The 15,444-nt window shown below is 33.3% G+C and overlaps 4 protein-coding genes across 8 annotated transcripts; 2 read left to right on the plus strand and 2 right to left on the minus strand.

The window, feature by feature from the left end:
• The first annotated feature begins 1,330 nt into the window (after positions 1–1,330).
• LOC118263932 (protein lin-9 homolog) lies at positions 1,331–3,848 on the plus strand. Of its 4 annotated transcripts, none has more exons than XM_035576201.2 (2): positions 1,331–1,491; positions 1,843–3,848. In XM_035576201.2, the coding sequence occupies exons 1-2, from the start codon at positions 1,473–1,475 to the stop codon at positions 3,534–3,536; spliced, it is 1,713 nt and encodes a 570-aa protein (XP_035432094.1). In that variant the 5' UTR covers positions 1,331–1,472; the 3' UTR covers positions 3,537–3,848. The 4 variants fall into 4 exon arrangements, with proteins under 4 accessions (XP_035432094.1, XP_050561209.1, XP_035432093.1 ...); XM_050705252.1 differs by lacking the exon at positions 1,331–1,491 and adding an exon at positions 1,579–1,597; XM_035576200.2 differs by lacking the exon at positions 1,331–1,491 and adding an exon at positions 1,597–1,714.
• Positions 3,849–4,335: 487 nt separating this feature from the next.
• LOC118263933 (nuclear pore complex protein Nup50) lies at positions 4,336–7,580 on the minus strand. 2 transcript variants are annotated; one of them, XM_050705254.1, is made up of 3 exons: positions 7,515–7,580; positions 7,103–7,340; positions 4,336–6,234 (listed from the first exon to the last, which is right to left on the minus strand). In XM_050705254.1, exons 2-3 carry the CDS (start codon positions 7,271–7,273, stop codon positions 4,633–4,635), a joined length of 1,773 nt encoding a protein of 590 aa, XP_050561211.1. In that variant the 5' UTR covers positions 7,274–7,340; positions 7,515–7,580; the 3' UTR covers positions 4,336–4,632. The 2 variants fall into 2 exon arrangements, with proteins under 2 accessions (XP_050561211.1, XP_035432097.2); XM_035576204.2 differs by having other exon boundaries at positions 7,103–7,562.
• A 301-nt stretch (positions 7,581–7,881) lies between these two features.
• LOC118263934 (uncharacterized) lies at positions 7,882–14,011 on the plus strand. The gene is made up of 12 exons (XM_035576205.2): positions 7,882–8,324; positions 8,408–8,440; positions 8,521–8,586; positions 9,323–9,726; positions 9,911–10,054; positions 10,412–10,538; positions 10,659–10,745; positions 10,896–10,953; positions 11,160–11,267; positions 11,715–11,879; positions 12,408–12,683; positions 13,099–14,011. Exons 1-11 carry the CDS (start codon positions 8,247–8,249, stop codon positions 12,677–12,679), a joined length of 1,542 nt encoding a protein of 513 aa, XP_035432098.1. The 5' UTR covers positions 7,882–8,246; the 3' UTR covers positions 12,680–12,683; positions 13,099–14,011.
• Positions 14,003–15,266, minus strand: LOC118263936 (malate dehydrogenase-like). The gene has a single exon (XM_035576211.2). The coding sequence runs from the start codon at positions 15,101–15,103 to the stop codon at positions 14,105–14,107; it is 999 nt and encodes a 332-aa protein (XP_035432104.1). The 5' UTR covers positions 15,104–15,266; the 3' UTR covers positions 14,003–14,104.
• Between the last annotated feature and the right edge of the window lie 178 nt (positions 15,267–15,444).

Raw genomic sequence — 15,444 nt, forward strand, 5'->3', positions numbered from 1 at the left:
GTACAATAGATACTTATCTTCAAGAATATATAAAAATACATTTTCTTTTTTTATTATACTTGAACATTTACACGTATAAATTCCGGAATTATTTAAATTGAAACCATAAATATTTAATTTGTGACTTGGAGTTATTGATATTTTGTCAGATAAATCACGCATTAAAATTTCTCTCAACAAATCTTGATGATTTTCTTCTCCTCTTGGTTTGTAAAACCACCATTTCGGATAATAATTTCCATTACTGTCACTGAAAATTTTATTAAATGTTGAAAATGTAGAATTAAGTTACACACTTACTTTACTTAATTCGTCCTTTTTTCTATACATATACGGTACCAACTACCTTACAGTTGCATTACAATTAATTATTATGCCTTTCAATTTTTTTTATGACTATGTGTACAACACGCTGATATTTAAATGGTCCAATACTCGGCCTTATCCCCATTCCCAAATCCTCAACCTCAAGACGGCACCGCATTTGGGGGTAGGTAATTCTTCTAGTGTTGCGATTATGGATAATGTCGATGATTTACCATCTAAAATATTCTAACACAAGAAAATAAAAAAAATATTCACCAGTAATGGCACCAAAGGTGTACTACTGATCCAATAAAAACATCTACTACTCTCGGTTTATTTAAATTACGTGTTAGAGTTTTGTTATAACAGGCTGTAACTTCGAAGTAAGATGTATTTGTAGCTGAACTATTTAGAATAATATAATATAAAACAATAATTATTTTTACTATTGTCATATATATCATTTTATCCTGAAAAAAAAACAAATTCAATAAAATAGCTCTTATAGCGGGCCGTTCGCGAAAGCCCGGGACTGGTCGTTGACATGGGCCGGATTGAGGGCGATTTTTTGGATAAATACCGAATAAAACCTGAATATTTATCCAAATTGGCTAAATAATGTAAAATAATGAATCAATTTATATTTTACAGACCCCAACAGTGCATTAACCGAGTCCGGACGAACACTTTCGACGCATTTCTGGTTTATTAGACAAGTCGCGAGAAAAACCAGGATGGATGGCTCTTTTTAAATATAATACTTGTTTTTGTTTTAAAACATTCAAACTCATCAATTTTATTATTATTTACACCTGTAATAGTTCATAGGAATAGATTTTTATACCTTAACTTGTATGCTCTCTGCCACTATAAAACAGTACCATAGATGAAGACGAGTCTTCTCTTCGGTTTTCGTTCGATATTCGATAGATACAACAATATTTCTAAAATGAATATAACATTTCTGAAATACACTTGAAATTTAAAAATAAATGAGCAGGTATTCCAAATACAAACAGGTTTCTGTTTTATTTTAAAATAAATTAATACCAGTTCTTTACCCACCTTATTCTACAATACACCTAGTGTTGTATCCGAACATATTTTGTTCTTGGCGCTCTCATCTTCAAAATAACTTCAAATCAAATCAAATTTACTACATCAACATGGCGGATAAATCAGAAAGTAAGTTTTGTTTATAATGTAATTTATTTAAATGTTTCAATATTTCAGTGAATAACGAGTTGTTTAAATAAATGCTTTTTTTAATTGCATACGTACCAGTGTTTGTGTAAGATTTTTAAAATGTGTTCTCCTCTGGAGCTGAAATTGAAATGTGGTTCGCTAGATTCAAAATTTGAAAAAATTCAAATTTCCAGCCGAAATGTCAATCACTTTATCCTTGGAAGTAATAATTAAAGTATCTTACTTGCTTTGATCTACGAATATTCTCTTGTGAACCTTTGTTTATGTATGAAACTATTGATAAGTTTCGTTGATTGTGTGTGATATACTGATTGTGTTACTTTTGTTTAGGAGATCCTGATGGGGATGATTTTTCGCCTCGATCGCACTATCGAGTTAAAGATGAACCAATGGATATGGATTTTCCGGAGGAAGAGGAAGAACCACCCGCTTTTGGCCCTGCTGCGCTTGGCCTTCACAGAGTTGGCACTAAGTTACCGCCAAAACCAGCACCGAGTGAACCCGTCCAAAAGCTTAACGCTCGCGGTATGCCAGCTCGAATAAGGAAGAAAAATAGATTTATATTCGTTGACGATTTTGTAAATACTTCGCCACCACGTCAATCACCAAAACGAACACCTAAAATCATAGCTAAAACTCCCAACAAACAATCAAGTGCTAAGAAACAAAAGTCACCTACAAAAGTGCAAAGATCAAGCGATAAATATGATGAAAAGGCTGAACCTGCTGGAACACAATCTCCTGACACCAGATCTGGGCATAGAATTGGAATGAGGTTAAGGAACTTGTTAAAGTTACCAAAAGCTCATAAATGGGTTTGTTTTGAGTACTTCTACAGTAATATTGACAAAGTTTTATTTGATGGTGAAAATGATTTCATGATTTGCCTGAGAGAATCATTTCCACAACTTACTAACCGTAAGTTAACACAAGTGCAATGGTCTAAAATCCGAAGAATGATGGGTAAACCTCGTAGATGTTCCCAGGCATTCTTTGATGAAGAGCGTAGAGAATTGGAAAGAAAACGCAAATTAATAAGATTTATACAACAAAGGAAAGCTGCTGATATTAGTGTTAAAGATTTACCAAATGAAATACCAATGCAATTAGTAGTGGGAACTAAAGTAACAGCAAGATTGCGGAAACCACAAGATGGCTTATTCACAGGATGTATAGATGCAGTAGACACATCTAATAATACATACAGGATAACATTTGAAAGACCAAGACTCGGCACACATTCAGTACCAGATTATGAAGTTCTATCCAATGAACCTCCGGATACTATAAGTCTTTCTAGTATAACAAAGAAGTTTCGACCACGGTTTGTACTCCAAGATATATTTAGTTTGTATGAGCCTACAAACAATAATGCACAAGGTGATCCTCTTATTGGTTGTTCAGATATAGCAAAACAAATAGACACTATAGGCAGTTACCCATATGCACTTCTAGAGCTAATTGTCAAACTAAGAAGAATATTGAATGCTAAACGGCATAAAATAAAATTACTCAAGGAATACAATAGTGACGCTGAGAAAATAAAATCCTTTGGTCAAAAAATGCCTGAAGATTTTGAAAGAAAATATGCTGCAGTTGTAATAGACTTGGAAAGAATGAATATGGATTTACAAGATTATATTAATGATGTTCAACAGTACTGCCAACAAATAGCTCCAGAGCCTAGTCTAGCTGCAATGTTAGTGCCTTCACATCTGAGAGAAATATGCCGAGAAAAGGCTTCTTTGTTAGTAGAAAAAAATAATAATGGATCAGTTAAAGACCCCAACTTAATTGATCTTATCACAGACCTTATTGCTTTAATGCTTCAAGTTAAAAGCCTGTCAGATTCTGATCAAAATGCATATGAATTGAGTGTTTTGCAAGGTACAATGGAACAAATAAAAATGAAATTGGAACCACATCATCAGAAGTTATTCCAAAATAATGTAGAAATTCATATGCACAGGATTCAAATGGGTTTAGGTCAAATGACCACTAATAGTTTTGTTGCTGGTAATTAATTAATTAGTTGTGCAATAATTAAATTAAATTTATGACATGATTTGCTCGATGCTTAATAAATTTTTATTTAAAAGTTAATTGTCTTGCAACAAAAATGGTGCATAGTCATAAGGATGATTTAAGTATTTTGGTGTGTAATTTTATTGGGAAAATTGTATAATAAACAAATCATTTTGTAAGAAAAATACTTATAATCCTAGAAATGATTACGAATTGGTTACATGGGCTTGATGTAATTGCTCAGTGCCATGAATACTGCTGTATTTAAAAATGTATAATAGGCTATAAATAAAAGATAAGTTTTATTAAAATGGTGTATGGGTTTATTTTATTCAATGAATGAATCACCATCCCTCCCTACATACACTTTTTCTTGATAGTAGCATAAGTAGCAATTTACTTGGGCTGTTTGAGCAACGTATCTGAAATCGCGTACCTAATAGCATTCTTTCAATAGTTTCCCTTTCATTCAAGCATCTAAGCAAATTTAAATTCAGTATCAATTTGGCATGGATTTTCATCGTCATGAACCTATTCTATTCACCACCTACATGAGACTTCATACCACCACAGGCGTCTTTCTTCGGTTTTGAATAGGCCGTTGCTACCTATTTGTCGCATACGTGGGTTCCTCTAATTTCGACTCAAAATATTACCTACGTTATTTAGAAATAACTTGATTTAATTTTACAGGTCTTCTTCATAATATGTCTTGTAGGGATCCTAGGTTACCTACCCATAGCTGGTGGCTGGTTGTTACTGTGGATTCTAAAACTAATTTGCAGTAAATCTCAAATGTAATATTTTACAACTGTAATGTATTTTACATTTCCGGATTTATTGGATTACAAAAGTTTACATGACAATACTAGTATCTGTTTATCTATCAATACAACCTTGGTTAAATACAGTAATGCAATATGTTTTCGTGTTAAAAATTGCATGTAAAAAAATATTTATAAATAAAAAAAAGGAAAACATAATCTGAATAAAATTTGCTATTCTAGATTTGCTAATCATTAACAATATAATTAATAACCATAGGTACATAAAGAAAACATATTTCCAGTAGATTTAGATCAGTACAATACAAAATCATTTCTTATATTTGTCTAAAGTCTGTAGTAGTTCATCAGCTTCTTCGGAAGTCTTCACTCTGATCAAGATTGGTGTTGGAGGAGGTTTCGATTCTGGAGTGGGTATGCATACCAACATGACATTATTTTTGCCCATACGCTGCGTAGGAATAGCAGACACCAATATCAAATTAACTAAAATGGTTCCCAGGTTTGTGTTAGCTCGAACAAGAAGCTGGTGTTTCCCACTTTCCTCAATTTTCTTGATGTACAGAGTGCCAACACCTTTGTCCACAAAGTTACCATCTTTTTTAACAAAAACTTTACAACGTTTATCATAAACTGAATTCTCTTCTACAACTGGTGTAAATTCTACTTTAGGTGGTGTGTCATCTTCTTCATTTGCTTCTTCAGTAGTCTCCGTATTTTGTTTGATATTAGAATTAAAACTAAAAGGCTTTCCAATTCCAAATGAAAATGGTGCAGCAGTTCCATTGGCTGCAGTTGTGCTTGTGGATGTAGTAAATGAGAAGGGAGAGGGAGCAGCACTAGCTGTGCTTGATGTAATAGCTCCAAAAGAAAATCCTGCAGAGCTGGTTGTGATGGTACTTGAAGTATTAGTATTTGATCCAATACCAAAGGAGAATGAGCTCTGTTTTTCTGTTGATGAAGTATTGCTTTGAGTTGTCACAACAGGAGCTTCTGATTTTGGGGGCAGACCAAAAATTGAATGTTTTTTAGCATCACTGCCAAAAAGTGTTTTATTTTCAGCAATTGAATTTTTATCTGACTTTTTATCCCCTTCTTCATCTGAATCTTTGTATTCATCTTGAATTTCTTTTAAATACTTTTCATAGTCTTTAAATATAGGTGTGAGTATGCAGAGTGGAGTTTGTACCACATGCTTGTTTATCCATTCAGATACAGACTCATTTAATCCTTTTAATTTTGAATAATATTTCATTTTCTTATCATTCTTGGTATCATTACCTTTTTTTTCTGAGTCACTTGAATTTAACTCTGGTTTTGATGATATGCCAAAAGTGTTCTTTGTTGTAGTAGTACTTGCAGCAGTAGTATTTGATGTTGTTTGAATTTTAAAGGGTGAAGAAGAATTGGGTGTAGTCGAGAATAATGATTTTGTAACATTAGCACTGCTAGATGGAATGTCAAATTTCATGGTTGTAACAGATAAATTAGATGCTTTTGTTAAAGTTGGTGTTGTCGAGTCAGAATTGTCTGTGGAACTGGTAACAGTTTGGATTTTAAATGGAGAATCTTTGACAGTTGAATCTGGTTTAGATGTCATAAACATAGATGAACTTGTATTTTGAGAAGGTATTCCAAATAATGAACTTGTGCCAGTCTGTGTTGCAGGTGATCCAAATGGAGATTTGTTGGGAGTAGTGCTTGACTGATTGCCAAATATACCACTGCTTGGACTGGCAAGAGGTTTATTTGAAAATAAACTGGATGTCACTGAAGAATCAGCTTTGCTGGCTGCACTACTACTGTCATTATTGCCATTTTGGCCATTACTGGTCAATTTGGACAAAAAGTCAAATGATGATGGTTGTGCTTTGTTGAAGCCGCTGAACCCACTGAAGACACTTTTCTTGGGCTGAAAGATAAAAATAAGACTGGTTAAGCAAGGTTATCAATATAAATACATCAAGTAAATTTTTGCAAGTCATCATAAGTTCTTTCAATGATAGAAGTAACTGAACATGTAGAACATATTTAACTACAGATTCAATATATAAAACTGTCTATTTAAATTTTACAGAGATGGATATTAGACTGTTAGTAAAAATGCAAAACTTTCAATGAAATATTCAGAAATTAAATTACTGATAAGGTTTATCAGTTTTCAAGTATCTATATCAATGAGCAACTAATGAAATTATTTTAGACTTGAATAAAAATACTTCTTAAAATAAATAAGTTTCCAAGCAAGCATTTGTTACATTGCTTCTATAGAAACATTTTTCCTGTTTTTGTTTTCATTTTGGAATGGTATGGATGAGATTTGGAGTTTATTGTAATATACTATTTAAATGCATCTTAAATTTCTCCTTTGAATAAAATCTGATAAAGGAAAAGGTCATTTGGTATTAGACTTCAAGAATCCAACAAAAGCTGCTTAGCACTAGAACAGCAAGAGACTACATCAAATAAAGCACTATAAGGATATCAAAGATTTCCAAAAAAAATATGTAGTGATAAATGAATGCCTCTCTCACCAAACTATAAACTTATTCTTATCACATGCTGATAACAACATATTTGTGACCAAAATCACTCAAACTGATGAAACAGTCTAGCAGGAGACTAGGTACTGCTTTCAATATCAATGCTAGGACACAATACAAAAAGGTTATTGGATAAACTGAGATTGTTCTTACATTAAAGAATTTCATAAGTTTAACTAATTTATTCCAGGACATAGGAATTAAATTTCAACACAATACACAAATGTTTAGGTTTACCTCATCGCCTCCGAGTTGGGTACTTCGCCTCTTTGCAGTTCTGATAACACGTTTTTCAAGCTGTTCCTTGGGAGCTACTTTAAACGATCCCATCTCTTCGTGGTCTGCGGGATCATCCTGATCCCAATTGTCATGATTTAATTCAGTTGTCGCTTGTCGCTTGACGGACATTTTCAATTCTCTTGAATTTTATACGTTCGTATAAATACAACCTTTTGTCGTGTGGCGCCAATCACTGCTGCGAAAATTGTGACATGAACATGTCGTTTTTTAATGTATAAAGAGATTATCGTCTCGGCAATTTTACTTAGGACTTGATAAGTATAACGAAATGTAGTAATTTTCGAATGATTATATTTACTAATGTTAAATTCGCACTAAACCTATTTCAATTTTCAACTTTTCCACATACCGGGGCTACGATATCGGCGACATTGATTTGATTGAATGACGAATGAATGTAATGAATGACATTGAATGATTTTTATTGAATAGAAAAACCAGATATCAAAGATGGCAACACTGAAGTTTCAAAACAGCTTTGATTTTGATAAATCGTAAAGGTTTTAGTCGTTGTAAAATTCAGGTTATTGTGATTTTATTGCATTGTGACTTCCTTTACATAATATTTAAAAATTAAGAATAAATGTAAAAATACACAATACTTTTAAACTTTTAAAATGTAGATTCTGGTTCGTGTAATAGAGAACTTTCAGTTCTCATGTCAAATGACAATTTCCGGAAGAAGAGTACATGATTGCGATGTAGCTTTTGTATGTGTGCAGCAATTTTGCATGTGTGTGTATGTAATTATTTCAATTCAACTCACTTCGTTGACTAAAGTTATAGTGCAATTTATTTTAATCCTATTTGGCATATAATAAAACTATGGAAGTAATTTTATTTTACTCCAAATTAATTATATTTTATTATTTTCCGAACATTCTGCACGTAATAAAGTTTGTGAAAGCTTGTTAGTTAATTTCGCGATTCATACATCCTTGTGTGAACTACGAAACAAGAGTTGTTTCTTCGTGAACATATCGGTAGTTTTTGTTTTAAATTTCAATAAAAGTTGAAACATTATAGAAATATAAACTGTTAAATGAATTATAATATTTAGATTAATAAGTAAAATAAAAAAATGGAAGTGTCTAATGAAATTAAGGAAGATATTCGCAAAACGCAGTCGGACTTGAAAAATGCGATACGAATTCATCAGGTTGGTCTAGTGATTGTGAATTACTTTTTAATGTAATTTCTTAGAGGAAAGTTATATTATTCATTAATTAAACACTTTTTCAGGTTTGGGTTGCGCGCCTTCAGGAAGATGAAAACGTAAGAAAGATTCATTGTTTTCTTAGCTATAAATATCTGAGACAAATTCTTTGCATTATATTATTTTACTTTGTTCACAGAACATACATCTCAGGTCTAAAGTTAAAGAAGCGGAGAAGGATATAATTTCTATTTCCCAAACTCAAGTAAGTTGTTTTTATTGTTTGTTTGTATGATCATTTGTTTGATTTGTGAAATTTTATTTTAAAAGCGAGAGTTTGCGTGTCAATGATGTGGTCTAGTTACAAACATCCATTTTATTGTTTTTTATTCAGTTGCCAGAAGTTTATCTGAGTTAAAATGTAGACAAAAATATGAGGTATATTGCTATATTAATATTATCTAGATTGCTAACACAAGTAACTATAACTATTACAAAAATATATTGCATAACAACATTATGATAAAGGCAATGCAGGGTTATTTATTGGAACTATTTATACCTAACTATTTGTAATATCTGTTTAGTATTGAATTCAATTGTGATTGGTTCAATGTTTATAAACTATTTTCTGGACATCAATGTGCTTTGAGAATTTGGGTAGAATATATATTTACTTACTTTCATAAATTAAAATTGTCCTATGTTAAAGACAAATAGTTAATTTACAGCAAGTTATGTAGTTCTTATTGTGTTTGACATCAAGCTTGGATATTTTAATTTAGTACTAAATGAAAATTCAAACACAACACAAAAGAAATAGGCATACAAAACTTATTCTACTTCTACTGAGATTGTGATAAAATTATGAAACATCAATATAAATTGCACCACTACTTAGTGATAAAATTATGAATCAATCAATAATCTGTTGCTTCAACATTTATCATATTACCTATCACTTGTAACAAAGTTTTTAACATCAACATTCTTTGCAACAGAAATTAGTTGTGGACCGCCTACGGAGGGAACTTGAATTGTACCAACAAAGACTGAAGGCACGGAATAAGCATATAAATATAGAGAATGATAACAGATATGTGGCTCAGCAACTGAGGGACCACCAGATACAATATCGGAGTAGAAACAGAACAGTGTCATTGTTAAAACCATCTGTACTAAATGAAATACATATTAAAACTGAGAACACTGATGATATAAAGGAGAACAATATATCTGATACAGAGAATGAGGCTAAACTATCGAGTGAAAAGGAAAACTCAAATCACAGTGAACTTGATGAGAAAGATAAATATCAAAGGAATTTTGCTCAACTGCCCAACACTGTTCATGATAGCAGGAATAATTTTGTGAATGTTTTAAACAAAGTTAAGGAAGCATTTGGGTAAGATTTTTTACTATTTTATTATACTAATTAGACAGTATTGATATGTCATTTTTGCAACTCATTCAAGTAAGACAAAGACAAAATGTTTAATCCAATTCATATAATTAACAAGTAGTAAGCTTATTATCCTAATTCATTCCTGCTAATTTAGTTAATTATTGAATTATGTTTCTATTTATAGCGGCCCAAAGCATCAGGAAAACAATGAGTGGCAAGAACAAAAATCTGATTCAGATTCATCGCAAGGCGCGGTTCTGTCACCGACGCCTTCGCCCCCGCCCCTACCAGAGCCTGGAGAACCAGTCACGAAAGAAGTTTTCTTAAGGTATTTATTGTTGTAGTTGAAACTGTTGAATTAGCAGATGGAGTATTGTGCTACGCATAATTATTATTATTGAGTTAAAAATAGATTTAAAGTGTGACATGTGATACACATGTTCATAATTGCTTCACAAATGAACTGAGTGAACTAATTAAACTCAAATTCAAATGATTTTTTGTTTTTATTTAACTAAACTAAACATAACATTATTTTAATAAATATCTATCAATATGTTATCACCAGTGATAGGAATAGGTAGTGCCTATTAGCCTAAACTTTGAAGACTTATTTTACATGGTTTAAATCTCAAAAAATATGCTCAAGAGTACTGTTTTATTAATGGAATTTATAATATTTCAGACTCATTGGTTTGGTAACACCACTGCAGAAAGAACTTTTGGAAAAAAAGAGGAGTGAGCGCCGCAAGAGGTCCACTACAAGTACAAACAGAAATGATTTCCTTTATGGAAACTATGATATGTTACCTGTAAGTATATAATGTAATGTTTATATCTAATGTGTCTTAAAATGGCGTTTATATATTACTCTTCACATTATGTTATTGTACTATAAAACTGATAACATTTAATGTTTCTTATTCCTACAGAAAAAGAAAAAGTACAACCAATTTCCCTATTTACAAACTCACAATGATCCACCGCAGACTAGATCTGCCAAACTCCGGAAACAGCAGGTGAGAAATAGAAATATTATTTTGAATTGTGTGAATTTTAGTGTGAATTTTTATGTTTTGTAAATTACGAAATGAGGAATTTTTACCTACATGTTTAAAAGGTAAATGTAAAGGTGTCAACTCTTATAAACTATTATTTGTATGTTTCAGTCGCAGACCAAAACGTCTCGTGAAGGCTCTCCTTCAGGTTCTTCAACTGAAAATAAAGGTAATTTGTTTGTCATTTTATGATCTGCCTATCCTTCTTTGGGTCAGTTTGGGACCCTTGCCTTTACATGGGATTAATTGCTATAATCAAACTTTCCTTTTTTTATCTTCTTCTCGGGTCTTTTTCCTTTGTTTGTTTTATAATCTGTGATTAAAATATTTTCATAAGTGTACATAAATATTTATTTTGCAACTGTGTGTCGACAGGATGGACTAATGGTAAGCCTGCGTGGGCCGCCACTCTGCCCGCCAGCTTATCTGTGGAACCCGTGTACCCAACACATAAAAAAGTGTGTCAAGTGTGTGGACGAAATGGTAAGTTTGTTTATATTTTTCAACAATATAAACATTATTGGACTAAGTCAGAAAGAATTAAGTCAGAATTGATAGTTTTTGAATGCGAACGTGAGTTTGTTTATGATCCATTTATTCTTTATCTACTCAGTTAAGCATTTTGAAAATTTGTATACATATTGTATGTGTGTATAGAGAAAAACATAAACGAATTAATACATGTTCAGGGTTCATTGGGAGCAGCCTTAGGTAAAATATAGTGTACATTACTCAGTAGACACTGGACTTAAAAAAGATTATCAAACAAGGTGTTGGTTGTGTTTCAAAATATTTGTCTATTACTCAAAAACACAAATGTCTCATCTTCAGCAATGAAGGAACAACTTAAGAAGAGGTATTTTAAGTTATATTAGGTTTTGTGGTGTATTATAGTTATAAATTGTGTGTAATAAAGTATGTGTGGTCCAGACGTGACGTCCCTGCTGGCGTGGTGCGGCGCGTGCGGCGCGTGGCAGCACACGGGATGCGGGCGCGCGGCGGCGCGCTGCGACTGCGGGGCCGTGCTCCCCGACCCCACGCACGCGCCAAGAGACCCCGACCCCGACCCGCTGCTGCACAAGCAGCTCTACAGAGGTAACTAACTACACTTACATTCCATCATCAGTCAGCAGTTACTGCCGACCAAAAGATTCTTCATTAACAATAGATTAGATTTTTCCGCATATAGATGTATTTCTTTACATGCGGTGTGCAGCACTGCCCTCTCGCACCCTATTAAATGCTCATGCAGCAGAGGTGCATCATAAAAACGCACGCATAACATGCAATATACAACTCGACTATAGAATTTATAAGCTAATGTATTGTTAGTGTAGCATAGATTTCCGAACACTAACGACTAATTCTATTCTATACAAAATACTCTTTTTTCTTCTATAACAATAATAGTGTCATGGGAACGATGACACTGCTCCTACGGCTACAGAGTGGTTAGTCGCAAGTTTAGAACATATTCAAGTTAGTCTGGAATGTAACAAAATAGTATGGATAGGTAGTGTCTTCTCATCACCCAGGCGTGATACAGAATATATTATAAGCAATCATCATATTAGCGACATAATGTATTACAATAGTGAAATATTGATAAACTATTTATTTCAGATAAACTAGCTGAAAGAAAAAGCCTTCAAGAGAAGAACATAAAACTATGTGTGGAACTACGCAAACTTGAAATGAGAGCTGCTAGCCTCAAAGAAAATTTGGACGAACACAATGCTGAGAAACGACAACTATTGGCTGACCAGATAAAGACGCAGAGAAATCTCCAGAAGCTCCTAGATTTCATCAGTCAGTTTAAGGATACGTCAATAAGCATTCGGTCGACGTCTGTCAGTGAATCTGGCAGTGAAATGAGTAAAAGTAATGAGGAATAAAATGGTAAGATATTGTGTCAATTTACGTCTAAAGGTACGCGTCCACACGTACGCATCGTACGCATTCCGTACAAGGACGTGTGGACGCGTACCTTAAGTAGCTTTTTCTGCAAGCGTCTTTTTCCGTTACCCAAAATATTTCTTAAAGTGGGCGGTACTTTTGTTGTGGCTTGTTTGTTCCACAACATGATAAAGTAATATTTTTTTCGATATCAATGTTCCTTGCTGTGAAGGCTTGTAATACAATGATGATTTTTTTCAAAGTGTTTACCTAGCATAACCTGGGTAGGCACGAGTATTTTTATTCATTGTAGAAATATCGGGCGCATTGTTTTATTACATTCATGTTAAACAAGTTCAAATACACTTACTTTTTATTCTACTTTTTTTTTATCTAATTAGAATTCTGATTGTTTCAGGTAGAAGTGTCTGACTGCGTTTTTCGGTGTTTGTGGTTCGTGGTCAGTGTGATTGTTGATTTGATCGATGGTGGTATAGGTAGAGAGTTTCCTTAGTACGAAATGTAGTGGTACATACAGACTTATTTTATGTCAATAGAACATGTGGAAATTCTAAATTAGACTGTTTGATTTTGTTTTCTATTTGATCGAATAATATATTTCGTGAAGAATTTTATTGTAAGTAGTTATACTGTTTTTACAAATGTTCATGTAACTGAAATGTTGTTTTTATGTGGTCGTGAAGTAGTGTAGTTTGAAATGTGTTATATCATGATTTGTCTCGATCGGAAAGATGAGTAAATGAATTCTATTAAATCAATTGATTAGCCAAAAGTGAAGTGTTCAGTATTTGATTCCTAATTTAGCTTAGATGTAGTAATTGCCAGTTATATATTAAGGTAGCCCGCAGTCTGCAAACTTTTTGTTGACTGTTACCAAGTCGAGTGATTTGTACATGGATTTGTCTCCTTGGACTTTTACAAAAATTAATATTTTGTATTGTGTTTGTGGTTTGCGGGGCCAAGATTGGATTTGTTCAAACTATTGAGGTCTTATTTTAAGCGTTGTTTGTAATATAGTTGCAATATTTTGATAATGTGTCCGTCCTTTTCTAAGTTTACATATTTCTACAGTACAAGAAGGAAAGGAAAACAAGATTTTGTAAATATCAATTATATTATCAACTATCGTTGCAAACAACGCTTATTACGTATGATTGATTATATTAAAACTGTCCAGAAGTTAAATCAACATTAATTAATTATTCTCTGTGATATGATTATTTTCATTAGGTTGTTGATGGTACAAACGTACTCTGTATAAATCTTAATTGTAATACCTTATGTAAATAAATATTCGTAAATTGGTTAAACGTTTTATTGATTTACTATTTTAGACAATTTGTTACTTTATTTCTACGTGTACCTAAATATTTTTTACTATTTTTGTTATGACTTAATTTTATTTAAGTTAATTCTAAAACTTTCTTTCCTTTTAACACATCTTTGCGCAACTCTTGGAAGCTTTGTTCTAATAAGTGGCATTCATATTCCGTGAGAGTTGTATACCTTATCATTTCTTTGACTCCTTCGTTGTTGATATCTACAAGTCCTCCAAAGTAAGCCGTGCCAAAGTCGTTATTCTCTATGAAAGCATGTACTCTAGCTCGCCGACCGTCTAGAGCGTTTAGCACACTGCGAGTGAAAAGCAAAGCGCTGTATGCAACTGAGAGAACAGGTGAATGTCCCCTTTTAGCATTTATTATTTTTTCGTCAAACTTACGGTACTTTAAAGTAAAATCTTGTGACATTTTAGCGTCTAAAGTCGGTGAAGCTGGATGGCTTTGAGAGAGCAGAGGAATAAGTGTGTTTTCAGAATGCCCGCCGATCACAGGCACTATACAGTTGCGAGCGCTTATGTTGTTCTCGTCAGCATACAATGTTTGAGCGCGCAAAGCATCTACTCCAGTTATGCCGAAAAGTTTCCTTGGGTCATAGGTTCCGTTATTTGTCAACACTTCTGTCGCTATCGGTACGAGGCAATTAATAGGCTCCGTAATTATACCCAGGAATGGGGCAGGATTCATTTTGGCTACTCGCATCGATAATGTTTTGATGAAAGCTGTGTTATTTGACAGCCACAATTTTTCAGGAATGCCCGGCTTTCGTACGAGTCCACCGGCCGCAATTACGACGTGAGCATTTTTCAGAGCTAGGTCTAGAGTGTCATCTCCTGTATACCCTTGTACTTGAACCTCGCCGGGTATGTGTGACACATCTAAGACTACCCCTGGTGTATGTGCCTTAGAATCATGTATTACGAGTCTGGTGATAGCGGGCTCTGTCCGTAGCAACAAGCACAGTGTTTGACCGACATCGCTCGCCCCGCCAGCCACAGTGACTTGATAATGTCTTTTGGATGTTGTGAATAGTTGAAAAAGGTTTTTGGACAGTAACTTGTTCATTTTGTGGGATTATTTTTACTGTCACTTTAAATTTCCATTCTCAACCTTACTTTATATCACATTTTGGTTATTATGGCTAGTTTTTTGATTTAGTGTTTCAAAATGTTTCACATGTTTCGAAATAATATTTGACATTTCATTTTAGATCATAGTCTTCGATGTGGTCACACGTAAACGCGGGTAAAAGAGGTCATGCGCCAATTTAATTTGAGGTTCTATAAAGAAGACTAAAACCGTAGTATGTTTTAAGAGATTATGGCGAAGCGAAGCTTAGACTTCAGATTTTTTGTTGAAATAATTGAATATGAAGCATAAGCTTTTCTGGTAATAATCATGTTTTC

The sequence above is a fragment of the Spodoptera frugiperda genome, chromosome 27 (genome assembly GCF_023101765.2).
Source record: "Spodoptera frugiperda isolate SF20-4 chromosome 27, AGI-APGP_CSIRO_Sfru_2.0, whole genome shotgun sequence".
NCBI classification, from domain to species: domain Eukaryota; kingdom Metazoa; phylum Arthropoda; class Insecta; order Lepidoptera; family Noctuidae; genus Spodoptera; species Spodoptera frugiperda.